The sequence below is a fragment of the Bos javanicus genome, chromosome 21, assembly GCF_032452875.1.
Source record: "Bos javanicus breed banteng chromosome 21, ARS-OSU_banteng_1.0, whole genome shotgun sequence".
Lineage (NCBI taxonomy): Eukaryota > Metazoa > Chordata > Mammalia > Artiodactyla > Bovidae > Bos > Bos javanicus.
The window spans coordinates 26,008,219-26,036,029 of record NC_083888.1 but is presented as its reverse complement, the minus strand read 5'-3'; the positions used below and the strand labels follow the sequence as shown (position 1 = coordinate 26,036,029).

Here is a 27,811-nt window from a genome sequence, read left to right as displayed (position 1 = left end):
TTTTTTTTCAAACAGAACTTTAAAAAATTTCTGTATAGTTTGTGGTCTTTTTGCCTGGTTTAAAATCTCCTTCGCTAACTGATTTCATCAATATATTTTCCTAGATTTTTTTCTAAAGATTTTACATCTATTGCTTGTCAACACTCAGATGTTTTCATCTGCGGGGAATTTATCTTTTGTACATTGTGTAAGATAAGGGTACACTTACTTCTTTTCCCCATGTGCTTTTCCCTGGCACCATTTATTGGAAGTCTGTCTGGTCCCATGATTTGTAATGCTGACTCTTGTAAATAACAGCTTTGGCTTGCTTCAGAGGTGCACATACCAAATATTCTCCTTTCTGAACATGTGCATACTTTCAGATTCTTTATGGTATTCTACTAATCTAGTTTTCTCTATGCCAATCCCACATCTTCTTTTAAAAGAAAAATGTAGGCCATTTAAAAAAGTTTTTATTGAATTTTTTACAATACTTGCTAGTTCATGTTTTGATTTTTTGGCCACAAGGCATGTGGGATCTTAGTTCCCTAACCAGGGATGGAACCTGCACCCCTTGCATTGTAAGGTGAAGTCTTAAACATGGGACCACCACTGGACTTCCAGGAAAGTCCCTGGGAGAATTTAAGAAAGAAATGAATGTTTGAAGAGTACAACAGATACAAGGTTTTGTAATGAGACCTAAGATCAACCTTTTGTGTTCTTAGATAAGTCACTTAACTTCTTTGAGTCCCAATATCTGAATCTATAAACCAGGAGTAATATCTACATCACAGAGGTTAATAATGGTCACAAAAATAGCATTTGCAAAGAGCCTTCCAGAGAGCCTTGCCTAACACACAAAGCTGAGAGTTATTAGCTTCTTTTAAAATTTTATGTACCCAGATCCCCTGACAGTCACTCTTTAGCATACATGCTTTCTACACCCTTTTCTGGGGACAACAAAACACAGCCCTTAGGAAGAGTAATATGAGAGCATCTACCCAACTTCAAGAGCAGGTTCTATAAATTCTTCAGTGACAAAGCTGGCCTGGGCTATTCAGTGTTCAGAGCAAAGTCATTTTTATTGTAATGAAATTTTAAAAGGCAGTTCCATTAGTTACACATATACACAACTGACTTAATAACTGTTAGTCATAGAGAACATTCAAGAAATACAAATGATTTATCCACAGCACAGTTCACATTCATAAGAAGAAAGGTTAAAAGAGAAACGATTAAGTGCTGAAACTGTCCTCTGAAGCTCATCTGGGAATTATCTTGTTTTTGGAGGAAAATGAGATTGTTAACCGGAAGCAGGCTGCCTTGTTCCCATAAAAGGTGGAAAAACCTCCCTTTTTCCACCTCCACATGGTCACCACTCCACGGTCTTTGGCCCCAAGACCCAGGCACACCTACCTATGCATGAAGAGGTGCCAGTATTCCAGCATGATGCCTCTCAAGCTGCCCCAGCCCACAGGCAGCGAGGAAAAGGACAGTCAGATCCCTTCATACCCAAGATGAAGATCTGGCCAGGAGAGAGGGCTGAATGGACAAGTTGGGTTGTCCCTGGCAAGTCAGGACACAGCGACTTAATGATCAAACCCATACTTCCCAGTAAAAGAAGGAGCATTTCCACCCTGACTCATGACTGGCTACTGCTGTTAAGTGACCAGCAGGGTCCTGCTTATGTCATAAATGTTAGGGAGCAGGTAGGTTGTGGGGGGGGTAGAGATTCAGGGCTCATCTGCTAGTCCAGGGGCTGACGTAGAGGGAAGGGAACACGGTCATTTCCCTAGGGCCTGACTCATCTCTAGACTGAGCCTGGTCACAGCACTGACAGTGTCAAGGGTGGCTGGTCTGGGGGACAGAGTCTCTTATGGACTCAGGAGAGTCATGCTCTTCAATGTCAGTCCCATCAACTATCAGTATTCTCATTGCAACAGGTATTCACGAAACAACAAAAGGGTGAATTTGATCAACTGGGAAGCAGAGAAGAATGTGGGTGTCTGTGATGCCTCTGTTGCTCCCTGAAACCAAAACTACAGATGAAGCCAGTAGGAGGCATATAGAGGCAGAATGTTCTAGAACCCCTGTAGCCACCATCGCAGTCACTAACCCAGCCTTGGCCAAGCCTCAGTGTGGCTGTGTCTGTGTGCTCACCAATGGTTCAGGCAGCCACCACATGGCTTTAGAGGGGAGAGCCTTCTGCTTGCTCAGCCAAAGGAAGCCACTGGAAGGCCTGGGAGATGCAAGATGAGGTGTGAATGAGGAAGAGAGTCCTGGAGCCAAAGTCCTAGTGTTGTTCCCCTTCCCAATCCAGCTTTTTGTCCATCTCCAATAGGAAAGGAAGTTGAGCTGAAGGCCACGCTGACGCAGGGTCCATGGGCATCCTAGTCTCCTGGCTGGGCAGGATCAAGGCTTCTACAAACTGGCATTACTAGGCTCTCCAGGACTTTAATGCTCATTTGTCTCAAAATTCCTTGTGTGTGTGTGTGGGGGGGGGGGTGGGCAGAAAGCATCCCTCAGACATGTGGTCCTCTGGGTGCTCCCTGTTTTCTGAGTGGCCACATGGTGCTTCTAACACTCACAATCAAAGCGTGGAATGGGGAATACAGAAAACAGAAAACTCAAACTGCCAGTCACACTGCAGCCACACACCCCTCCAGGGCTCCTGGGACACAGCTGGGAGGGGAGGTGGGCTTACTTATTTATTTTCTTTTTGGCCACACTGTGGTATGTGTAGGATCTTAGTTCCCTGACCAGGGATCGAACTCAGGCCCCAGAAGTGGAAGCTCAGAGTCTTAACCACTGGACCACGAGGGAAGTCAGGTTGAGGCTGTTTAGTTATGATGCTCTCCATTACATCTGGCTTTCATTTGCTCACGAATCCTTGCCTACTAGGACTAAGAACTGAGAGGTCCTCATCCTAGACATTGTGTAAGTAGATGAAAGGTCCTGGGGGCAAGACTGTTCTCCTCTGTCCTGCATCCCCTCAGCACCCAGTACAGCCCGGGTGGGTGGCAGGCTCCTAGTCAGCATGCCAATCAGTGTGTGCACCTTAGAAAACCCCCAAACTCCCTCCAAAACCAGAAGAGACAAACATACCTCCCCCCTCAAACTCAAATTTATAGACTCAAAGTCACAAGAAGTCTGTTTTCATTTCACCGAGAACCCATTCTTTGATCCAAAAGCTATTTTGGTGTCTCTTCTTGGGAAATAATTAAGTCTACAGTCTGGGACAAGTTCAAGGCTGCAGCGGGGGCAGAGGTGAGCCCAGGAGCGGGGCACACCCAGGGGAGGCCCCTTCTGGGTCTTGGTTCTGTCAGGGTCGGGGGACGTTCAGCCACCTGCCATTATCCCAGGAACCAAAAGGCTTCTAAAGGTTAAAAATGACATCCGTGCGTCTAAACCCCAAATCCAATCGCCACTATATACACGAAGATTAAAAACCACTCTAGAAACTGTCGGGTCAGTTTTAATTTAGAGCCCATGACCTGGGATCACACAAAGCTGGCTACCAGCCAAGGGTAAGCTCGTGAACAATGCTGGACTTTAACAGCTGGAGCTTCCCAGGCCAGAATGAACGCCCATCCGCTCTGGATGCTGGCCAGCGCTGGGGTTGATGCAGTTTTCAGAGGATGAGAGCAAACACTCTCCACGTGGCTCCTTCCTGCAGATGGGGCTCACTCCTGGCTCAGGTAGCCCAGAAGCGACTCCACTCCGCCGGGCCCCTCAGAACCCCAGGAGGAGGGGTACAAGGATTGTTCCGAGCCAGGCGCCTGCAGGGGGCATGGGCTCCTCTGCCTGCCGCGAGGTGGCCACGGGTAGGTAGCCTGTCTCCCTATGGGTGTTGGTGAGCTGATGGGATGGGGAGGCAGGACAGGAGGGGGACCATTGGGAAAAGAAGAGGACACAGGAGTTTCCTTCCTTACTGTAAAGGGCACGGGATGGAGTGGTGGTAAGTAAAAATGGGGAATCATCTCAGATCTGAGAGAAACAACAAGCCAGGGACCAGGGGCTCAGAAGTTAGCCAGGCAAGCTTCTAGAAGTCAGCTCTCACTCTGTCTTGAGACAACCTGGGGTGGGGGGCGGTGGCAAAACCAGAACTGGAGCCCAAGTCCTCTCCCTCGAAGACCCGCCCTCTGCCCCTCCTGAGAAGCCGCTGTCCCCTGCCTGGACTGAAGAACTGACCTAGCAGAGCAAGCAGCTCTGGGCCGGGACTCCTGGGGTCGCCGTCAAGTGCCCGCCTGCTCAGTTCAGCCTGTCTGCCTGGAACCCAGGCCCCAGGCCTGGCTCCCTCTGGTCAGGGTGTCCTCCTCAGCTTGGCCGGGGCTCCACCTCCATCACACACCCTGGATTCTAGACTCTCGCTCTTGCCACACACAACAGACATGGGCACAGCACATCCTTCAGGACAAGGATTCACATTACGTGGCACAAAGTACACGCCTCATGGCAACATGGACGGACGGACAGATGCGGCTGAGCCGGGAGACAGAGGAGCCGGCGTCCACCTGGGGGTCCTCGGCTGCTCACCTCCAGCTCTGAGAACACAGGCTTTGTGCCCTCTCTCCCCACTACTCCCTGAGCCCCATGCGGACACAGAAGTTAGAAGCCAGGAGAAACCAGATTCCAGCTTCCAGGGCAGGCCTGGGCATGCCGCTTGGGCTCTCTCGGCTGTAAGTGAACTTTACATAGACACAAATTGTCCGATAGGAGATTATTCACAACCAGATTTTAGGGACCCAATGGGTCGGCCTCCCAAGCACACACAAGTAAAATACAATAAATAAACCCACCCCTGACGTCTACCAGGCTCCTGTTTGGTGGCGGAGCAGCCACTGCTGAGGGTTAGAAGCTGAGCAATGCGACAGTGGCAGGGGGAACACGGCGGGGGCGGGGGGAAATGAGGTGTCTTCTGCTGGGGGGGGTCCTGCCACAGGACAAGCAGGGCAAGGGGGGCCCCCGTTCACGATGGCGTCGACGTCACAGCAGGGGGGACACTGCTCTGTGAAGCCTGGCTTTGCCCGCAGCTACTCCGAAAACGGCGGGAACATGCCCAGGTCGGCAAAATCTTCAATGTTATAGTTGCCGGTCCCCTGGGTTGGATCTCCGGGCATGGGCAGCATGTCCTGCAGGAGAGAGGAAAAGAGCGCAGGGGAGTCGGCTCATCCCTCATTCTCCTGGGCAGTGGCACGTCCCAGGAGCCCAGCCTGCCCGCCACCCTCACGGCATCTCTCCAACAGGGCAGCCTGGGAACACGTACCCTCCCCACGGCCCCCACCATCTGACAGATGCTCTGCTGGGTTCCTCCAATGTCTGAGACCCTGGGTAGCTTTGCTGTCCTGGGAGATGTCATTGCAGCAGGAAGCTCTGTCTGTTTAAAGCCTAGCCAGGACACAGGGTGCACAAGAGGCCCACTGGTACCAGTTTGGTACCAAGCAAGTTATATACACAACCGACAATCAAGATACGACAGCACTGCGATGCAGGGAAGGGCAGGAGGGCTACGTGTAAGGAGAACTGAGTGGGCTGTCTTCACCGTGTACATCGAGGACAAGGCCAAATCCCTGTGGGGTTAGACTTCACCTTTCACGAGTCCTTCAAGTTCTCTGGGACTCAGACTACCCATCCAGAAAATGGGCAGAGCTATATTTCAATCCTTTATGGCAATTTCCCCAAAGTGTGCTGTGTCCAATTCTTGGCCCACGAGACACTCTGGGAGAAAAGAATTCTGCGGACAAATGAGTTTGGGAAACGAGGTGTACTTTGCTGCCCTTCTGTAAACCCTCAGTCATCATTAGTACATAAAGGCTCTGTTAAGTCCTGTAGTCATACAGATGAACCTATCTGCAGGGCAGGAATAGAGATGCAGATGTAGAGAATAGACGAGTGGGCAGAGCAAGGGAAGGAGAAGGTGGGACAAACTGAGACAGTAGCATTGACCTATATATACCACCACGTGTAAAACAGAGGGCTATTGGGAAGCTGCCATATAGCGCAGGAAGCTCAGCTCTGTGATGACCTAAAGCAGTGGGATGGCAGGGTGGGAGGGAGGCTCAAGAGGAAGGAGATACATGTAAACATGTAAACATGGCGGATTCACTTTGTTGTACAGCAGAAATTAACACAACATTGTAAAGCAATTATATTCTAATTTTTTAAAAAAGAAACTGAATAACTGTTTAATCATGTCTCACAAATGTATTTGACCAAAAATTCTTTTTAGCATCGTTACCATGAAGAGCCAGGTTAGGGAAATCTGCTTAAATGGTGACTGTGAGGCATAAGGAGGGGCCAGGGCTCAGCATGACGGATGGAGGAAGGGGGGATAGTCATCATGGATGGGTCAGGGGTGGTCAGGTGAGGGCCTGGGTGAGGCACCTCTCTGCAAGTATAAAAGGATTTTGTCTCTTTGGGGACCTGGGTTCTACAGCTTTGCCTGTGAAGGTGCTGCTTGAACTGGTGGGAAAGGAGCTTGAGGCGTTGCTGCTGTTCAGTCACTAAGTCATGTCCAGCTCTTTGTGACCCCATGGACTGTGGCCCACCAGGCTCCTCTGTCCACGGCATTTCCCAGGCAAGAATACCAGAGTGGGTTGCCATTTCCTCCTCCAAGAGATCTTCCTGACCCAGGGATCAAACTCGCGTCTCTTGCATTGGCAGGTGAATTCTTTTCCACTGAGCCACTAGGGAAGCTCCAGCTTGGGGTGAGGGTGGGGTAAATGGAGAGCTCTCCCATGAGAGCTTTGTAGTCCTGTGGGTCCCAGGTGAGCCCTGCTCCAGCCACGCCTTGCGGGGCAGGCTCTGGAATGTGACAGAAGGCACTTGGGGCTCTTGTTATCAGGTGTTTCTCCCTCATGAAGACCTGGTAGGGTGGACAGGACACAACCCCACTTGGAGCCTCTTCCCAGTGAGAACTTTCCTGGCTGAAAAGTGGGGCTCTGACACCCAAGGGGGCCGAGTCCTGTACTGTGGTATGCCAGCGATATCTGTTACTGCTGCACACTTAGGGAATGGCTCAAACCAGGGGTCCCCAATCTCTGGTATCCAAAGCCTGATGATCTGAGGTGGAGCTGATGTAATAACAATAGAAATAAAATGCACAATAAATGTAATGCACTTAAATCATTCCGAAACCATCCCCTCCCACTATCTGTGGAAAAACTGTCTTCCACAAAACTGGTTGCTGGTGCCAAAACGGTTGAGGACAGCTGGATCAAACAACGGAGGAGTTGCAAGGCACCCAGGCAGCTTCAATCAGCAACACGTGCCTGGGGCTCAAGAAGGGAGCCTCGCCTCTTTCTCCTCCTGGAGCCCCTGGAGTTGGGGCTATGACCTTCCCGGGAGGGGCCAGAACTCACAATCTCTATCAGCAGTCGGTGCTACAGCAGGGAGGCAGAGACCGAGGGGGAAAGGAAGCAGAGAGAAGGCGCGGGTACCTACGAGAAGGCGGTGCTCGCTGATTTACCTGGAACACTTCAGTCTGACCGGGCTGCTGGTGGGAGTGCGGCTCACCGCTCTGCTGTCCGTGGTGCTGGCTTTGCCACTGCGACCAAACTTCCGAGGGCCGCCCTTGGAACTGCCCGCTACTCTGTCCGCTCTCAGCTGAAAGATCCGACATAGAGGACACTTCCTTTAAAACCCAGCCCATGACTTCAGGAGACCCAAGAACCACTACAGCCCAGAGGACCCCCGCACTCCATCCAGAGCGGGCTGACAGTGCTCACTGTCCCCCTCTGCCTCATGCTGGCTGACAGATAAGAAGCTGGTTTGGCACCCGAGGGCTGGATGGGTGAAAGAGAAACAGGAGCTCTCTGCCAGATGGTGCGGGTACTGGGCAGTGAGGGTGGTTCTCCCCGAGCGCATCTGCCAGGGTAAAGTCTTACAGCCCTCAGTCCTTCATGATCACTGCTGGAGGCATGTCTGTGGCCGAGAAGCCATCTCCTAGATGTGCAGGAGAATCGATATGCAGTCTCTGCCACTCCAGATACCCCAGCTCACAGGCTGCTCTTTAAAGGAACCCTGTCCTGCCAGTAGAAGAGCCTCACTCAGCAAAACTTGACCTCCACCAGCCTCACTGCCTTCTGGGTAACTCAGCTGAAGCCACACTTGGCATTCCATGAAGGTCCTTCCATGGGGGCCAAGAGCCATGGCTCTTTCTGCCCGTCTCTTTAGCAGAGTGTTTCTCAGCACCACTAGTTTGAGAGGAAAGGCATTTGGGTACAGCTTAGACAAGGAGATAGGTCTCTTTGTGGGAATTGCCAGATAAATTTGTGAACAAGAGCGACCTTGCTCTGTCCACAATTTACAAAAAATACCTGGTGGAAAAACAAAACTTAGAAAAAAAGAGCAGAATTTTGCCTAAAACATTTTAAAGATTAACCCAAGGGGGCGAGAAAGGGAATATTTCCTGCCATATATGTAAACAAGGATGTCACAATCATCAGCAATTGCAGACACCATGGATGGGGAGCTGGTGAGCCCTGAGGGAACCGAGGAAGAAAAGAATACTTGCCATCCAGCAGCCATCAGTCTGCAGCCACTCCCTACTGGGAGCCTTGAGGAAACTCAGGATGTGAAAACAGGATATTGGCCCCAGATAGGTGAGGTGTACATCAAAGGAATGATTTCAGTGAGCCCAGACTCTTGTATCTTCCCATACATGGAAAAGTGCTAAATTCCTTAACCTGGCTATCTGGTCTTCTTTAACAATAATCTTTTGATGTTCAGACTACCTGCCCTTTGTTGCAAAACTTCTATATCACCTGGCTTCTCCCCTCACCTCCTCTGACCAGTTCTCTAAGGGTTACTTGAAATGCTGCCTCACAGGCTTGAAGTCCTAAATCCTGTGCATGCTCAGTCATGTCTGACTCTTTGCAACCCCATGGACTGTAACCTGCTAGGCTCCTCTGTCCATGGAATTTTCCAGGCAAGAATACTGGAGTGCATTGCCATTTCCTACTCTAGGGGATCTTCTCAACCCAGGGATCCAACCCTGGTCTCCTGCATTGCCAGGAGGATTCTTTATCATTGAACCATCAGGGAAGCCCAGTCCCATCAAATAAAACATAATTCTCAACTTTCAGGTTGTGACTATTTTTTAAGTCTACCAGGGTTGGTTTATCCTAAGGCATATTAAAAACTGCAGGCACTTTTCCTTGTTCCAAACCATTCAATGACATTTTGGAGGTGACAGGCTCACTGTCCAGCTCTATAGAGCAGAACAGGTCCCATCTTGGCCCTACTTGTTCTTCAACAGTTGTTCTGACCATGGGCGACCCCACTCCCCACCTGATAAGTGGGCACTGGGTTCATCTTGGGTGGTAGTTTAGATGGTGTTCAAAGGGAAGAGTCAATCCCTTTCTCTCTCACATCTCACCTACTGCCTGAGACATGAAGGGCTTTAATAAAACATATACTCCCTTGAATGGTTCACCACGGCACCTTTCAAGCTCTGCGTGATCACAGTTGGTAAAGGGATCCAGAAACTCAGGTAAGGATACAATTCCTGATTGCACACAAGAAGGAATTAAATCTACTGTGCATACAGGATTTTGTTGTTTAAACAAATGTATCTGGCTTTGCTGAAATGCCTTTCCCGAACACTCTCTCACGATATTCCACGGGCCAGGGACAACTTTTTCATAGAATCATGTCCCCTGGCCCGATTTGGGAATGGTGGTGGTTTAGTTGCTAAGTCGTGTCTGACTCTGGTGACCCCATGAACTGTAGCCTGCCAGGCTCCTCTGTCCATAGGATCTCCCAGGCAAGAACACTGGAGTGGGTTGCCATGATTTGTGAATAGAACAATCTAGAACAGTCCTGGTTCAAAACTGTAGCAATATTAAATGCATAGGACTTCCCTCGGTGTCCAGTGGTTAAGAATCTGCCTGCCAGTGCAGGGGAACCGGGTTTGATCCCTGGTCTGGGAAGATCCCCCATGCCACAGGGCCATAACCACTGAAGCCCGTGCACATTAGAGACTGTGCTCCAAGACAAGAGAAGCCACTGCAATGAGAACCCTGTGCATTGCAACCAAAGAGTAGCCCCTGCTTGCTCCAACTAGAGAAAGCCCACATGTGGCAACAAAGACACGGCATAGCAATAAATAAATAAGTAAATAAAATGCTTAAAAAAAGAAGAGGAAATGTGCAGCAGCCCCAGCTGGAGCAGTGATGGAAGCCCCACTGGTCAGATACCCACCCCGTCCTGGAGGCCCTGAGGTTGAGCACGAGCTGGGCCATCTGCTGCTGGGACAGAGGATGGATGGACAGAGGCACCTCTGCTGAAGGTGGGGCTGGGGCAGACCATGAGGGTTGTCCTCATGTATTCAGGGATGACTGGCTTGGTGTCGCTGTACCTGTGTTCTCTCTGGCGTGTGCGTCCTCCCCCTGCTCTGCGCCTGCAGGATTCTACCTGTACTCCGAGACCTGATCGAATGTGACCTTGAACGACTGACTCCATGCTCTGTCCTCAGTTGGCCTGTGGCACTTGTGCTGTCTCTCAGGATGGTGCCCTTCACGCTAAGATGACTCATCCCCAGATGTGAGTAACTTAAGGCCAGGGACCTTATCTATTAAAACGTCTGTTCCAGGCTTCACTGAGTACAGTGCCTGGAATAAAGCAGAAGTATCTGCTGGGATTTCCCTGGTGGTCCAGTGGCTAAGAGTCTGCATTCCCAATGCAGGGGGTCCAGGTTCAATCCCTGGTCAGGGAACTAGATCCTACATGCCACAACTAAGATCCCACACAGCCAAGTAAATTTTACAAAGTATCTGCTGAAGGCAAGAATGAAGGAAGGAAAGAGGAGCAAAGGAGGAAGAAATAAGAACGCTCTATACACTTTCACTTCTATTCCCACTGGAGGCTTCCTGGATATCACCAATTTATAATGAAGCTAATACCCATCTTCTCATCAGTCTTCCTTGTTGACAGCCAGAGCCAGGGGAGGGGGGTGGAGGGGGAGGATTAGAGGAAGACTAGCTTCCCCAACTTGTGTCTGGGGGTGGTTGTATTCATGAACAAGACAAAATTTCAGAACAAAAATTCTTAAACTTCTGGGAAGGGAAGTACTTTTCTTAACTGCGTGCAATAGAAAAAAAAAATTAATGAACTGGATTGCTTTATTCATTTATTTATTTTTATAGGGATGTAAATGCAACATGATAACTAAATAGTTAATACTGTTACAGGGTATGCCTATTTATTTATGACCCTGCTGCGTGGCATAGAAGATCTTAGCTCCTCAATCAGGGATCAATCCCATGCTCCCTGCACTGGGCATGTGGAGTCTTAACCACTGGACCACCAGGGAAGAACTGGTTTGCTTTAGAAACCGCATAAGCTAGCTAAGGAAGCAGGGAAAGGGCTTGGTATTTTTGGAGTACTGACTAGGTGCTAGGCATCCCTCGGGATACTTTTTAGACATTCTTTAATTTCTTCTTCACTCTGACGCTAAGAGATGAGTCCATCTTCCACATTTTTCAGATGAAGACACTGGGGCTCAAAGATGTCAGGAAATGTGCCCAACTCATTTAGCTTATGAATACCAGAGCCAGGGTTTGAACCGAGATCTGTCTGATGCTGAAGCCCAAGTGCATTGATTTGATAAATAGTTTTCATAGTGAATGCTATGTACCCGACACTGAGCAGTGGCTGGCGATGCAGTGGGTTGCAATGGTCCAATTCATTGAGAAAGACAGATGAGTAACTAGGCAATTGGAATTGTTGTTTGTTTAGTCGCTCAGTCATGTCTGACTCTTTGCAACCCCATGGACTGTAGCCCACCAGTCTCCTCTGTCCATGGGACTTCCCAGGCAAGAATACTGGAGTGGGCTGCCATTTCCTTCTCCAGGGGATCTTCCCAACTCAGGGATTGAATCCAGGTCTCCTGCATGGCAGGTGGATTCTGTATTGCTGAACCAGCAGTGAAGCCCAATTGAAACTGTTAAGACTGCTTATAAGGGAAGCACAGGCAATTGGAAGGACAGGGCTGTGAGACTTAAGCCAATCTGCATCTTCCTGGAGGAAGTTATATCCACCGACAATCTAGAAGATGACCTCACCCGTCATGTGGTGGGACAGTTAAAGGGGAAAGCCCTCCATGCAGTCTCTGCTCCTGACACTTTTTTCTGAGCTGCATCAGTGACCTCTCTGATTAAAGAATGAGTAATAACTACAACATAACCTCCCCAGGATGATAGAGCCCTGTGGGGTCTTAGACTAAACCCTGGCCCCGACTGACCAGTACCACAGACCATAAACAGGGCATGTTTGTGGCCTGCCCCCAGGATATGTACCTACAAGCCTCTTTCTGGAAAAAGCCCCAGTGTTGCTTCATCGATCCGAAAACCACGTGTGTGACTGCAAACCTTAAGCATGGGTTCCAGCCACGCCGTGCTTCTTGTGTTCTGTGGGCTGCCTGCGTAAGACCTAGGCTGCTACATCCCCTGGCTGGATGCCTGGGCCACCTGCCAGCCCAGGGATTCCAAACAGAATATACGAGTAGGTTGCTACCATCTGGGCCGACTGGGTGGGCTTTCACAGCAAGAGTCAGAATCTTGGGGAGCTTGTCAATTTCTAGACTGTAGACAAAGGGGATGACAACTTCCTTAAAAAATTATTGGCACTCAATGTTCTCTTTTCAGCTTTTGCTAACTAATAATTTTGGTGAGATTCATTTGATTTGGAAAGTGCATTAAGACTCAAGGTTTACCTGAAGTCTCATTCAGAGGTCCTAAGTGGTTGGGTTTAGCTCAGTGGTTCTCAGGCATGGGTGATTTTGCCCTTACCCGCCATCCTGGAGGTAACGTCTAGAGACATTTCTTTCTTTTCTGATAGGTAAGAAGTAGACCTTTTTAGAGAGACACACTTCACAGACAGGGTGCGGGCCATCTCAGAAGGCATATGTATGTGTGTGCATGCTCAGTCGCTAAGTCGTGCCTCACTCTTTGTGACCCTATGGACTGTAGTCTGCCAGGCTCCTCTGTCCATGGGACTTCCCAGGCAAGAAAACTGGAGCGGGTTGTCATTTCCTACTCCAGGGGATCTTACCAACTCAGGGATCGAACTTGTTTTTCTTATGTCTCCTGCACTGGCCAACGGGTGAGTTCTTTAACCACTAGCACCACCTGGGAAGCCCTCCATGAGCTTTAAATAAATTCAAGTGTGTAAAGCATTGAGCACAAAGTCAGTATGTGGTGTGAGTGAGCTGCTATCATAATTATTACAATATTATCATCATCCGAAGTAAGCTAGCTGCATGGCAGCTGTAACAGTGGCTGCTTAGCCTGGAGCCCCGTTTGTGCAGTCCTGCTCTTGGTCAGAGAGTTGTGTGGCAGCCTCAGCCCCTGGCTCTGTCCTTCCTGTGTTCCACCTTCATTTGCACTTCAGAGCCCAGCATTCGGTAAGTGGAGACCAGACAGAGGCACAGAGCTAAAGGCTCTAGTCGCTGGGGCAGGGGGTGGCATCCCTTCATTTCTTGTTAGGGCCGCCCTGAGATACTTCTAGGCCATACCAGGGGGAATGCTGACTCTCCTGGGAGCCTCTCTAGACTCCCCCACTTGCTTCCAACAGACTTGGCTGTTGCACCTCCAGCACTGGCTTGCCGGCCTCTCTGTAGCTGTCTCTCTCCCCTGCCTCGGTGTCTGCACTGTGACCTTCTACCTGGTCAGAGCCGAGTCTCCTCCCAGGGCTCAGCACAGGGCCTGGCATCAGGAGGGCCAGCAAGTAGGTCAGTGCCCGGTGGGCCCTGTGCTCCCAGGAAGGACTAGGTGCCTGCATGCCAAGTGTGCTCAGACTGGTCATAGGGGTGGTGTCTCTCCACATGCAGCGAGCAGGGGGCCCTCCTGGGAACCAGGGACCTCCAACCTCAGGGTGGGTCCAAGTTGAGCTCCTGGCTGGCTTGAAAGCAGCTGCCTTTCAGGAAGGGCCTCTCCTTCCTGAAACAGGGGACTGTGCTTCTAAACTCACCATGTCATCTGGCAAGGATATTTAAAGGCTGAGTGTGAGAACCTGCTACAAGTCTATGGGATTCATGCAGAGAGACACCTGAATCTGAGGGGGAGGGACAGATAAAGGGTTGGGAAATGCTTGCCCAACCCCCAGACCTGGGGCTGTGGGGCCAGAAGTGCTGCTATTAGCGGTGGGGTTGGACAGGGGGTGGGGGCAGCTGACAACTCAGGTGTGGGCCAAGGGCAAGGCGCCACATACTTCCTAAAGCTGACATAGCCCTAAAAGGACACTTGCGGCTCAAATGGAAACGCAGGTGTCTGCTTCAGGCTTGCCTGAGAATGATGCGTTCTGGAAAGGAAATGCCCCCTGAGCATGACTGTCTCCACAGACAGCCCTGCAGGAAGGGGACACCAGCTCAGGCTTCTTGCCAGCACCAGGATCCTTTCTGAGTTCCTGCTCTGTGACGTGGGACTCAGACCCTGGCAGACACACGGAGTGGGTCATTTAAACACCCGCAGGGTGAGCAGTGGCAGGGGCTCCTGGGAAGTCCACCAGAGGGAGCAGACGGTTAACCCGTTAGGGCCTGAAGTTGTGCAAACAAAGCTAAGCAAAGTGTTCTTCCATGGGATAGGATCCCTCTTGTAATATTAAAAAGAGAGCGAACTTTACGATGTTTATCATGTACACAATTTATTGACGCAATGCATCATCCCTATGACCCATACTTCCCCAGCTTTTTGAAACAAGATCACAGTAAGTTCCCTATATAAAAACTTTCAAAGATGCAAATATGCCCAGCTATTGTACTACACTACTGTACTTTTCAAGATATGGAACTGTAAGATTAAAAATGCTTGCTTTTTTTTGGTTTGTTTTTATGTATTATTTGTATGAAAAGTATTATAAATCTATGGCAGTACAGTACTATATAGCCAGTTGTGTTAATTGGATATCTAGGCTAATTTTGTTGGACTTATTAATGCACTCTTGGAACAGAACTCATTCACAAGTAGGGGACTTACTATATAGGGTTTTTGACTTGGGTGATCTAAAAGTCCTTGCCAAGGGCCATAAATGGTTAAAATAGTACTCAGATGACATCAGTGCACAGGAGACCCAGAGCCTTGACAATGATAAAGTCAATCTACAAAGCCAAGGTCTAGGCAGCAAGTCCCTTAGGGACTTGCCTCTGGCCTCCTGATGGCCAGAGAGAATTTGGAAATCTCCAGACCTGGTACCAGGGTTCTGAGAGCCCAGGGCTCAGACTCCCACACCAGAATGTTCAGAAATGATCTTAGCTGGCTCTCCCAGGAATTCTTCCCCTCTGTCCCCACCTACCGAAGCCTGGAGTTCTGTTGGCCAGACTGGAGTAGGCATTCCCGCTGGGCGAGGAGGTAGCCGGACTGGAGAGAGGGCTGTAGGACGAGGGGTCTGCAGGATATGTGTGGCTTGTTCCGATCCCAAAGGGAGAAGACTGAGTCTTGCTGGACTGCGAGGGGAGTTGCTACAATCAGGACAAAGCGAAGAGAGGGCCAGCATCACCAGCAGGCCCCCTCCCCACACCCTCCATGGCCCCGGTTGGTCACTGTCACGCGCAGGTCCAGCCTACACTGGCAGCCCTGCTCTGGGCTGATAGTGACTCCAGTGGCCTCCTGGCCTGCTGGGCACCATGCCCAGGATTAGGCCAACATGTGCTGGCCCAAGAAACAGGACTCAGGTCCTGGATCTTCAGGGTCTGGTTGAAATTGCCCTCCAGGAACTCAGTGATCTAAGTCCTCTGCCTTCCTTGGCAGAGGAAGGGGGGACCTTGGCAAGGACTCTACCAGTCCAGGATACAGATGTCCCCACAGTGACAACAGGGAGGCAGGTGTGTCCCCAGGTTGACGACCTCATGCACTCCGGGGCCAAGGGAACTGAGGTTCTGAGTGGTGAGGGGCTTGCTCCTGATGGACGGTCTCTGAGTGCCTGTCCCCTCCCCTGGTTCCCCAGAGCTGCCTCCAGACTGCTGGGAGAAAATGCTGTGAAAACAGACTTGGTACCATTGATGGGTACCTGGTTCTCAAAGTACCCTTTGCCTCCGTGCTCCTTGGAGCCTGGCTGTGGTTGAGGCAGTCAGCTCCAGCTCCATGCGCTGACTTGTTCTCAGAGCCGGGATTCCCAGAGAGCACAGCTCAGGTGCTCTGCGCCCTCTGGGGACCTGGGGCAATACCCTTGCTGACGCCCATACCTGTCCTGGGAAGGGTGGACGGCTTCCTGTCCAGGCCACCTGACTCTGGTTGAGCTGCCTGGAGATCTGGGACATGTTCTGACTTGTTGAGGACGAGGACTGGATGTCGTTCACTCCAGGCACGTGCACCACGGCAGAGCTGCGCAGGAAGAAAGAGCACCATGGGACTTTCCTGGTGATCCAGCGGTAAGACTCCACCTTCCAACACAGGGGGCTCAGGTTCCATCCCTGGTCAGGGAACTAAGATCCCACGTGCCTAGGGGCAACTAAGCCTGTGTGCCACAACTAGAGACGCCACAGTGCCACAATGAAGACACAGCACAGCCACAAAAAAAAAATTCCTGCACTAACCGTGATTAAGAGGAACTTCACTCCTGAGATCCCTTCCTCACTTAACACAGGGCTCCTTTCCCATCTCCCTCTTGATGTGTGTAAGTGACCTCGGGGCCTTTTCTGATCACTGTTCTCTATTGGGGTGGCGGGGGTCTCCTCCACCGCTTGGCCCTGGCTGCCCTCACAGCACTGACTGGAGAGCTGGCAGGAGTGCTGTGGACCCCAGGAAAGGTGCCCTGGTGCACAGGGCCTGTGGGACCACAGCAGGACTTGGGTGGGGGACAAACTTAGGGACATGCAGCCACAGCTGTGCCATCCTGCCAAGGGCTCAGTGCCACTCATCCCATGTCCCTTCCCACTCAATCCAGCTCAGGCCCTGCAGATGTACAGGCAACTGGCCGTCCTACAAGCTTACAGCTTCGTGGCACTCTTTTAACTAATTAACCCATTCGTTCTATAGACCAGTGATCTAGTGAGAGCCTCCCCAATGCCAGGCTCCACAAGGGGACTGCCCCCTTCTTCTGTTTCAGTGACAACAGCTGGTGCAGACTCAGCATCTCTGGCTGGACCATCTGTCCTAAGCACCTGCCTGCAGCCTCAACTCCTCCACTCCACCCCTTACACCCCTGTCATCACAAACTTTCTCCAGGACCTTGTTTCCTCAAGCCCCTCTTCTACCATGAGTCGTCCCAGTGATGAGTCCAAACTCCCAAGTCGAGCACAGTAGTCAAGACTGATATATTCATCTCCTTCTTTTCCTCCCAGACTCCAGGAGTCCCCATGTCTCCCGTCCCTGGACTCTGCTCAGCACAATCCTGATGCCTATGCACCTGCCCTTGCAGCAGGTGGCCATCTGCTGTTTTGTTTCTGGGCCTCCCCCTCCCCCTGCCCCCACCATGCTGTGCCTGGCTAGCCCTCCTCACCTCTGCTCCATCCTGGCTGCCCTCTGTCCAGATGGCAGGGGGCGGGGAGGGAGAGGGAGAAGCAGCAAGTGTTACAAGGACTCGATGAACACAGGCCTAGGCGGGCCTGGCATGGAACTACAGCAGGTCACCATGTGCTGAGTGGGTGAGTAACCAGCAGCAGGGGAAGAGCCTGGAGCCTTGGCCAGTGCTCCGCAGAGCCAGGTGACCAGCAGGGATTATGTCTCAGGGGCAGCTCACAGGGGGCCACCATCTTGTCCTCCCATCCCCAGACTAGAGAGTAGCTGCTCCAGGAAAGAGTTCCCCAGAGACTCAGAACAAGTCACCATCTACTACAGCCCAGCTGCGGGGCTGACAGAGCTACTCTGTGACCTCAGGGGTTAATGTCTCATGGCGCAGCTGCTGACCACCTGCTGCCTCCCCTGAAGTCGGTCCACTGACCCTTGGTGAGGGCCATCCTGGCTGGGACCTGTTCCTGGGGTGGCTGGTCCACCTGCCCAGTCTTGGTCCCTGCCTGATTCTCAACTGGACATTCAGCTCTGGCCAAGTCAGCCAGAGGCTAGGCTGCTTGGGGAGCCCCATCCCACCAGGCACGGGTCTGAGATGCTTCTGCTAGTGGGTCTGGGGGTACCTGATGGCTACCACAAGTGCCCACCACCCTCCCTGAAGATGTCTGTGCCCTAGCCGAGCTCCCTAGCCCCTGCTCCTGCTGCCCTGGGAGCCCCTGGAGCCAGGCCCCATCCCTGGTGGTGTTGCTGGCTTCCTCAGTGACTTACAAGAGACCCCTGATGCTAAGAACCAACCCCGGAAGCACAACATCCTACTTATACCTCCCATGAGCAGCCCTTTAGGCTGAGACCCCAGGTGTGATGGGCTGAGTGGTCCTCTCCCCCTTGGAGTTCGCTGTGGCCTCTAGAAACCCAGGGGCAGGGTCCTTTCTGCTGCCCTGTCAGGTGTCCCTAGGTCTGTCCTGGCTAGAGCCACCTCACTCCCTTCTCCATGGCAGGCACCTCTGCAAACACAGTGGCTGGCACCTTTCACATCCAAGAAAGAGCAACCGACACTTTGTATTTATGGTGGCTCATCAAGGGCTTGCAGGTCGGAACTGGAGCTCCCGGACCCCTCAGCCTGGCCCTGGCATACAAATGTGTGTCTGTGCTCAGTCATCTCTGACTCTTCGCGACCCCATGGACTGTAGCCCACCAGGCTCCTCCGTCCATGGGATTCTCCAGGCAAGAATACTGGAGTGGTTGCCACTTCCTTCTCTGGGTCGACCTGACCCAGGGATTGAACCCACATCTCCTGCACTGGCAGGTGGGTTCTTTACCACTGAGCCATCTGGGAAGCCCGGGCATTCGAATGGGTAAGCACAAAGTGAGGTTGGCAGTATTTGCTGCACACAGAGTCAGACTCTGAGACCCAGGGCTTCACTGAGTAGGGGCCTCTTCCTGCCCTCTTGCCCACCCCTGCTTCATGTCCCGCACTCCCAGCTTGTACCTGAAGGCCTTTCCCGAGTGTCCAGCAGGGAATGGGCTTCCTTGGGAGTAGATCTGCTGTGTTCCTGCCGCAGAAGCTGAGCTCATCATCTTCTTCTCCGCTGGGAAAAGTAGAGCAAGGGTCATCCTGTAGGAGTTCCCGCCTTATAGACTCCAGGGCAGGGAGCCCCGAGCACCCCCACAGAGAGGCTAAAGAAATGGGCTCAAACCCCAGCTGGGCCTTTAGATCTGACACGAGCAAGAGGGTGGTAGTTTGAGAAACAGCAGTGGGGATGGGAGCTCTCTCACTCTCTCTTGTAATTGAGGGGTCTGGGGCTCCCTCGAAGCACCCTCCCATTTCCCCAGAAGCTCAAAGACGTCACTTGCATCTTATTCCTATAATCTCTAACATCTCCACTTGCAGTAAGATACCAGAATAAAGGAGATGCAGATGAGTTACATGGCAGCTATCCTGTGCCTGGACAGACCCCACATCTGCACCTGTCTCTGGCTTGCTGGTGGGGAGGTGGGCAGAGCGGGCAGATCCTTCCCTGGGTGACCACGAGCAGAGATGGACACTCAGGATCCCGGACTTGGGGCCCAGGGATTGGGCTAAAGGGACCATGGCTAAATCTCCCACATGTGTCAACAAACCTCCATGATGTTTTTAAAAACACGGAGGCACTGCACAGTTTTACTGCTCCATTGTCTTTTACTGTGATGATGGTGTTGCTCAATGGGAAATCCCTACAGGATGGAAAGAGACCAGATCTTGGGTGTGTATTTCTAACCTAATCACAAGGCCTTGGATCTTGGAGAGAAAGAGACGAGGCTAAAAGTTGCAGGAGGGGGACTTCCCTGGCAGTCCAGTGGTTAAGATTCTATGCTCCCACTGGTAGGGGCACAGGTTTGATCCCTGGTCAGGGAACTAAGATCCTGCAAGCCACATGGGGTTGCCAAAAAATAAATAAAATTAAAAGTTGCAGGAGTAAGAGAGACTTCTGAATTTCTCTTGAGTATAAACAAGCCATTTTTTTTCTCATGTATTTAAGATTTTTGGTTGTTGGTTAAATAAGAAACATTTATTTTTCTCAGTGCTCCAGAATGTTTGTGGGGTACAAAATTACATATGTCTATTAAATCACATGGGCTTCTCAGGTGGTTCAGTGGTAAAAAAATCTGCCTGCCAATAAGAAGATGTGGGTTCGATCCCTGGGAGGGGAATATCCGCTGGAGGAGGAAATGACAACCCACTCCAGTATTCTTGTCTGGGAAATCCCATGGACAGAGGAGTCTAGTGGGCTATAGTCCATGGGGTTGCAAGGAGTCAGACATAACTGAGCACGCATGCACATAAAATTATATATATATATATATATATATATATATATATATATATATATATATAAATTTTAACCTTCTATATCTTTCTTATTACTTTGAGCTACATGAGTGGCTAGAGATGAAGAAAGGCATATTGAAATCTTCCACTGCAATTTGGCTTTATCAGGATTTCTTGTGTTTCAAACTATTTTTGGATTTCACATTTCAGTGTTCATGACATATAAGCTTCTTTCCTCACTGAATGCTCTAACTTTTCTTTGTGCAGCAAGGTCAACACCTCTGCTTTCCTCCTTGGTTTTGCAGCACCATCAGCATCTATTCTTTCAGGTTAAATAGTTTCACTCTGTTATCATATTTTATCATATCGTATCATATCACTCTGTACTATCATATTTTGGGGCATACCATTCCAGAATTAGCAATCAGGAGCCCTTGGACATCAACTTATTGCACTACTCATGCTATTCATAGTTTCTTCTATTTCACTTTATTTTTCTTCTGAGTATTTTGCAAGTTGCTAAAAATGTCCTTGTCTTTTCTTGGAAATGATTTGGAAGTGAGACCTCTTTCCTTTCCTTTTCTTTTTTTTTAAATCATTCATTAGTAGTTATGTTTTTAATATTTGAAGTTATATATCTTTGTAAATGTCAGAGATAAAAATAGTATAGACTGATGAGAAATTTCTGTTCCTAGTACCCTCGCCCAAAGTATGTATTTTTGCTGAACTGATTTGACTTGGGTTTTTATTTATTTTTAAATATCTTTTTATCTTCTAAGAATTTTTATATTAATTCTACATGTTACTAGTTTCACTTTTTCATTGCTACTACTTTTCCAACCTTTCATTTCCAATCTTGGGTTCTGTATTTTGATTCATTTCACAATGACTTCTCCTGCAAGTGATTTTTTCCAGGAAGTATAAGTAGATGGCACATATCTGAGAAGGTCCTTCTGTTCCTTTTTTTCTTTTTTGGCTGCACTGGGTCTTCTTGTGATGTGTGGGTTTTTCTCTAGTTGAGGCTCCAGGGCTTCTTATTGTGGAGCACAAACTCTGGAGTGTGAGGGCTCAGTATTTCTAGTACGTGGGCTTAGTTGCTCCGTTGTGTGTGGGATCTTAGTTCCCTGACCAGGGGTCAAACCCATGTCCCCTGCATGGAAAGGCAGATTCTTAACCACTGAACCAACTCTCTGTTGCTTTTTCATATAGGAAAGCAGCTTGGCTGGTGGAAAAATTTTGAGATTACATATTTTCTTTCCCCTTCTTTTTCCTTTTCTGTTAACTTTTTTTTTCTATTTTGTCATCTCTGTGGGAAGATGTCTATGTCTGTACAACATTAAAATTTCAAATGGATTTCCCAGAAATGCTGTGGGTGTGGCCAAATATTTCAGGATTATCTGAGAGGAAGAAGAACCAGTGATATGTGGGACTGCTTCCTCTTGCTGGAAGAAACCACATCTCTTTATGAAAGTGGAAGAAATACTGTTGTGGGCAGCTGGCACATGTGGATGACCGGTGATGGGGAGGAGGGGGAGCACCAGCAGGGAGCCCTTGAGTCGTGCTAACAGGTCTGTCCTCTGCTCGGAGCCGGGCGCTGGGCTGCGCTGGCACCTGCTGCCCTCAGTTCAGGCTGTGCTGTGCTTAGTCAGTGAGTCGTGTCCGACTCTTTGTGATCCCATGGACTATAGACCGCCAAGGCGCCTCTGTCCATGGGGTTCTCTAGGCAAGAATACTGGAGTGGGTTGCCATGCCCTCCTCCAGGGGATCTTCTCAATGCAGGGATCGAACCCAAGTCTCCTGCACTGCAGGTGGAATCTTTACTGTCTGAGCCACCAGTTCAGGCAGCTTCCTGCTTTCCTAGCATGTAGTCCCCAGCCACGTGGGAATAGGGCTGGGGTCTTCCACCCCACGAGCTGACAGCAGGAGGACTGGGATCTGCTTAGGGCCTCTCTGTCCTCCCCTAGGCCACGCTGTCCCTGTTCCTTGGTCTTGGGAGGATGGTACTGGGGGTCCTGTCCCTTTACTGCGTTTCCCACGATTCTGTGGCATGAGTCAGCAACATCTCCCTAAACTGATCCCAATTGTGCTGTATTTCGCTGATCACATGAAAATGGAATCTTTTTTTCTGAATTTTGGAACTGACAACAACATTTCCAAGTTTTATATGTGATCACAGACTGATCTCTGTGGCAGTCTGAGTTGGGGAGTGAGGCGGCTACACAAGTGGGTTCCATGTGACACCTGAACTTTGGACAGCACCATTTTCTTTATAAGATTTCTTATATTGTTTTATTATTTATTTATTTTTTTGGCTGCGCTGTGCGGCAAGTAGGGATCTTAGTTCCCTGACCAGGGACTGAACCTGGAACCCTTGTCGTGCAAGCACAGAGTCCTAACCACTGGACATCAGGGAAGTCCCATAAATGGTACCACTTTCTCTAACAGCGACACTAACACAGGTGGACACCCTGGTGACCACTGCAAAGGATGACTTATGAACACTCATACCATGGAACGCTATGCAGGCAATAACAATGCAGATTATTTAACAACCTAGAAAGATGTTAGTAATAGACACGTGAAAAAGTAAGCTACCAAACAGTATGAGCTCAATTCTGTATATAAAAAGAATTCATATGTCTTGCTCTAGTGGGCAGGGCCATGCTCAGTAAATCTTTAACCCATTTGTCTCCTCCTGGGAGGCTGTGCTCCCTCCATGTTAGTTGCTTTGCCTTCAACATCAAGAAGATCAAGCCAGTCAATCCTAAAGAAAATCCACCCTGAATATCCATTGGAAGGACTGATGTTGAAGCTAAAGCTCCAATACTTTGGCCACCTGATATGAAGAGCCGACACATTGGAAAAGTCCCTGATGAGAGAAGTTGAGGAGAAGTTGAGGCCAGGAGGAGAAGCAGGAGATGGAGGATGAGATGGTTGGATGGCATCACTGACTCAATGGACATGAGTTTGAGCAAACTCCAGGAGATAGTGAAGGACAGGGAAGCCTGGTGTGCTGCAGCCCAAGAGATTGCGAAGAGTCAGACACAACTTAGCAACTGAACAACAACGTGTAGAAAGACAAAAAGGACAAGCTTTAAAAAGTTAAAAAAGATTAAATGTAGGTGGTACGATACTGGATCATTTTTATTTTCCTTTTTAGGCATATTTTTATTTTCAAATATGGTCCTCTCTACATTAGAGATTAAAATTTTTTTAAAAAATAGGGACATGTCTTTGGCTTGATAATACTAAACTGTACCATGATGAATAGAGCTCATTTACTTCAATTCCTCAAATTTTGAAGATGAGATGTCAAAGGCCCATGAGATGTCAGGTGGTTGCCCCAAGGTAACAGGTAAATGAGAGATGAGTTTGAGAATAGAGAGGATTCATTAGGACCCCTGAATTTGGTGTTCCTTTTACACCTTGCAGTAGTCGCTGTAAATTCACCCCCAAGGGTGGCCAGCTGGAGGCAACTATAAATCCCACCATCTCACCACATCAGCACTCTTCGGGAACTTACATGCACTGATTCCTGCAAACATTTCGGCAAACCGCGGATCTCTTTCCTGGGAAAAGATTGCATCTGCCTTCTCCACGGACTTCCCTGCATCATGAACTCCGGCTGGCAGGTTGGGGACAGGCACCTGTTTGCACGTGAAAACACAACAGCATCCCTGGGTGTGAGGGGCAGAACAGACACACCAGATCCCTCTCCCTCAGAATCGCTGGCATCTCAGGCTGGGGTGCTGGGTAGGGCAGGGAGCTTTTGTATATGTGAAAGATAGAACACACAGGTGTGGGTGTGAACAAAGGGTCACAGAAGGCTCACTGGAGTTCCACCGATCACTTGGAGAGAGAGAAATAAAAATGATCAACTTAGTCTAAATATCAGGGAAAGGGAACATAAAGTTTAATTGGAGAGAGATGCCAAGTACCAACACAAGCTTCAGTTTCTCTAAGGCCAGAAGCAGTGAGAAGAGAAGGAAGGAGAAGGGAAGGAGGGGGCCCTGAGGAGATGGCCAGGAAGAGGTCCCCTGAGAACATCAGGGTACAGATTAAAGGTGGGAGGGGCAGCACGGAGGCTGCAGAGCTGACAAGGTTCAGAGCTGGGTGGTCTCCAAGTTCCCACACAGCCTCTGGATCTCAGTACCAGTAAGTCCCTTACATACGAACCAGTTCCATTCCGAGAGCATGTTCTTAAGACCAATTCGTTTGTAAGTCTGACAAAGTTAGCCTAGGTGCCCAACTAATACACTTGGCTATATCGTACTTTACTCTCATAGGTTTATAATACTTTTCACACATCTGCACAAAAAAATGAACACAAAAAAATTAAAAGAACATTTTTAATCTTACAGTACAGTACCTTAAAAAGTACAGGAGCACCAGCTACATCATCACTGCTTTTATGCTTGCTTCCCGACACCCTGGGCTTGAAATAGACACTGCACTGCTGTCCTCTATATAGTACTGTACAGTAAAATACACATGAGCACAACCATTTGTACAGGCTGTACGCACGTGATAGTGTACGCCAGACACGAGAACTAACTCATGTGATTGGATATGCAAACCCACATTTGTATTTTTGAAAGCTCACAGCTTGAACTTCGTATGGAGGGAACTTACTGTACTGGCTGTCCGCAGCTCCTAACGCTTGTGTTCTACACTCTGCATGGCAGAGTCACGGTAGACCTCCACTGCGCACACACACTCTCTGGGGGCCAAAATGCTTTCTGCAGTGTGGGTGGAGGGAGCAACACCACCTGCTGGGCCGAGGGGATTTAGTCTGCAGTCCTTTGGTTGGAGACAGTTCTAGCTGGGAAAGAGTTTTCCAGAAATTCACCTGCGACAAGTCGTACGATGACAGCCCATCTCTCTGGTGCACTTCCAGCTCTGCCTGCTGCTGCTGGAGTTGCCTGTGAAACAAGGGGTCAGCAGAGAGTCAGGAAAAGAAGACGTGGGGATGACAGGGAGGAGCCTGAATGTCCCTTGCTCCCCAGTGGCACAGCGGGTGACACCTGTTGGATCTCTAAATCGTTTTCAGTTTTGATTGATTTTATTTCTTCATGTTCCAAATTAAGGCTCCAAGTCTTTTTTTTTTTTTTGTTAAAGTAATCAACGGGTTTTATTTCCTTAGAACTGAAAATATTCAGATCTAAACTTCGAAAGCTACTGTCAACAATATTTCCTCAGAGCCCAAGGGAGAAGGGCATGGGTGAGACAAAAGATGGAGGAAGGCAGAGAGACCACCAGGAAGAGGTGGGGGAGGGGCCCCTTGTTTTCCTGACTTAGTCGGTTACACATCAGATCTGGTGACAACACTGAGGGGACCAGGTCCAGGGATGTGGGTGGGAAAAAAGGAACAGCGAAACTTAACTACATAAACGAGCCATGAAACTCCAAGTAGAAAGGGAACCACCTAGTTCATTTCAGAAATGGGTAACTGCAACGGTAAAACTAGGAGAGTGGAGGTACCGTTCTTTTATACCTGGGTGATGCTTATGACTTGCGGTGGCCTTGAGGCTGGGGGAGGAGGGAAAGGGGTGGCCAGGGGTCTTCCCAGAACATCCCGTGAGCCTCTAAAGATCTAAATGGGGACAGATGTTCCTCAGCCTTACAACCCAAGATTTTTTTTTAAGTTGGAAAGTGAAAGTGTTAGTCGATCAGTGGTGTCTGACTCTTTGCGACCCCATGGACTGTAGCCTACCAGGTTCCTCTGTCCGTGGGATTCTCCAGGCAAGAATATTGGAGTGTTGCCATTTCCTCCTCTCGGGCTGGAGGCGGGGAGGTCTTCCTGACCCAGGGATCAAACCCAGCTTAGGTTGCCAATATTTAGGAAATAAGTGGGTTTTTTCAAAAAGTCAATTTTATTGAGTATAGTTGCTTTTGTTTCCCTGGTGGCTCAGCTGGTAAAGAACCTGCCTGCTAACACATGACACGCAAGAGACACAGGTTTGATCCCTGGGTTAGGAAGACCTCCTAGAGAAGGAAATGGGATTTCTTGCTGGGAAAGCCTATGGACAGAGGAGCCGAGAGGGCTACAGTCCATGGGGTGGCAAAAGAGTCAGGCATGGCTTCACGACTAAACAACAATAATACATAAATATATATATATATATATGTATATATATACACACATATAATGAGCAAGTAGGGAAATATTTTCACCATTAAAATAAGCAAAATAAGCACAAATTAAAATAATCTCAAAGTACAGTTTTTCACCTACTAAGTTGGTAAAAGCGCGCTCAGTGTGCTGGCAGGGTACTGAAACTATCTCGCTCATACCCTGCAAGAGAAGCCTGTGTGGACGCAGTCTTCTCGGAAAACAGGACGGTGGCCACATCAGAAGGGGCGGCTGCGGTCACAGCCTTGCAGGTGGTCGCCCTGCCGCAGGGGCTGTACTAAGGAAATGATTCAGGGGCAGGAAACAAGAGCTGTCCCCGCACAGCTGGCTGTGACAGGGGAGTGGCTTTGTAAACTACATCTATTCATTTGCTGAGTAAACACGGTCAGCAGCGGCCACCACAGTGAAGACTGGAAACACCACAAGGTATGACAAGAGTGTGGGGGAAAGTTCAGCACCAAATGTTACGGATGCTGTGATTACAGCTACAAACGTTATGTCCTGTGTGGGTGAGTGAGATTTGGAACATGGAAAAAAAATATCTTAAGAGTTTGCATTAACTGGAAAGATTTTCCGTGTTCATTTTCACTATGAAAGTATGAATGATGCTGGGGTGTCCCTTTGTCATTCCTGGCCACACCCTGGACAGGAAGTGGCAGGCAGGACAACGGCTCACAGATCCCCTGCCCTCCTCACTTGCAGCCTGAGGTGTATGGAGGAGAGCCCTTGAGGCCCTCCCTGGAGAGGACAGGCAGCTGTGGAGCTCAGTCAGGGAGCAGGTCCCTGGAGAGGGGCAGCTGCTGAACAGTCACAACCTGAATCAGCATCTGAGGACCTGGAGGGCTCCCGTTCACCCTGCCCTTTCGGCTCAGAGTCTGCATTCAGATGGACCACATTAGCCTCACAATGTAAGCTCACAGCCCTTGGGGTAGAGATATTTAAAACTCCCTTTATATTTAAAACTCCCAGGTGGCTTAGACTGTGAAGAATCTGCCTGCCAATGCAGGAGACCCGGGTTCAATTGCTAGATTGGGAAAATCCCCTGGAGGAGGGAATGGCTACCCACTCCAGTATTCTTGCCTGGGAAATCTCATGGACAGAGGAGTCTGGCAGGCTACAATCCATGGGTTTGCAAGAGTTGGAGACAACCGAAGTGACTTAGCACGCACGCACCTCCCTACAACTCCCAGTTTGAGTTCCAATTCTGCTTTGGAGAAATATAGAATAACTTGAATTGTGGTTCTCAACTCTTTTCCTCAGCATTCAGAGGTGTACAATCTGAACACTGTTCTCCTCCAGTCGCGCCTTTCAATTGGGGCCCCTAGCATGTGTGTCCCCCACAAGGGAAGACATCTTAAAAGAGGACCCCACCCAGTTGGAAGACCCAGTGAATAGTTTATTTAAAACTAAGCCCGGCAGGACTTCCCTGGTGGCTTAGTGGTTAAG

At 49.5% G+C, this 27,811-nt stretch overlaps 1 protein-coding gene and 1 non-coding gene across 13 annotated transcripts in view; one reads left to right on the top strand and one right to left on the bottom strand.

The window, feature by feature from the left end:
* Positions 1 to 1,035: 1,035 nt before the first annotated feature.
* ARNT2 (aryl hydrocarbon receptor nuclear translocator 2) overlaps positions 1,036 to 27,811 on the bottom strand; it is a 203,414-nt gene continuing 176,638 nt past the window's right edge. For 11 of the 12 annotated variants that reach the window (XM_061394582.1, XM_061394571.1, XM_061394575.1 and 8 more), the window contains 7 exons: positions 25,082 to 25,154; positions 23,756 to 23,879; positions 18,913 to 19,012; positions 16,160 to 16,298; positions 15,271 to 15,436; positions 7,448 to 7,584; positions 1,036 to 5,111 (listed from right to left, as the gene is read on the bottom strand). In XM_061394582.1, the coding sequence (XP_061250566.1) occupies positions 5,013 to 5,111; positions 7,448 to 7,584; positions 15,271 to 15,436; positions 16,160 to 16,298; positions 18,913 to 19,012; positions 23,756 to 23,879; positions 25,082 to 25,154 (838 nt within the window). In that variant the 3' untranslated portion in view covers positions 1,036 to 5,012. The remainder of the gene's footprint in view (positions 5,112 to 7,447; positions 7,585 to 15,270; positions 15,437 to 16,159; positions 16,299 to 18,912; positions 19,013 to 23,755; positions 23,880 to 25,081; positions 25,155 to 27,811) is intronic. The other variant, XM_061394572.1, reaches the window with a different exon arrangement.
* TRNAG-CCC (transfer RNA glycine (anticodon CCC)) lies at positions 10,624 to 10,696 on the top strand. The gene has a single exon. It is a non-coding gene; the product is annotated as a tRNA-Gly (tRNA).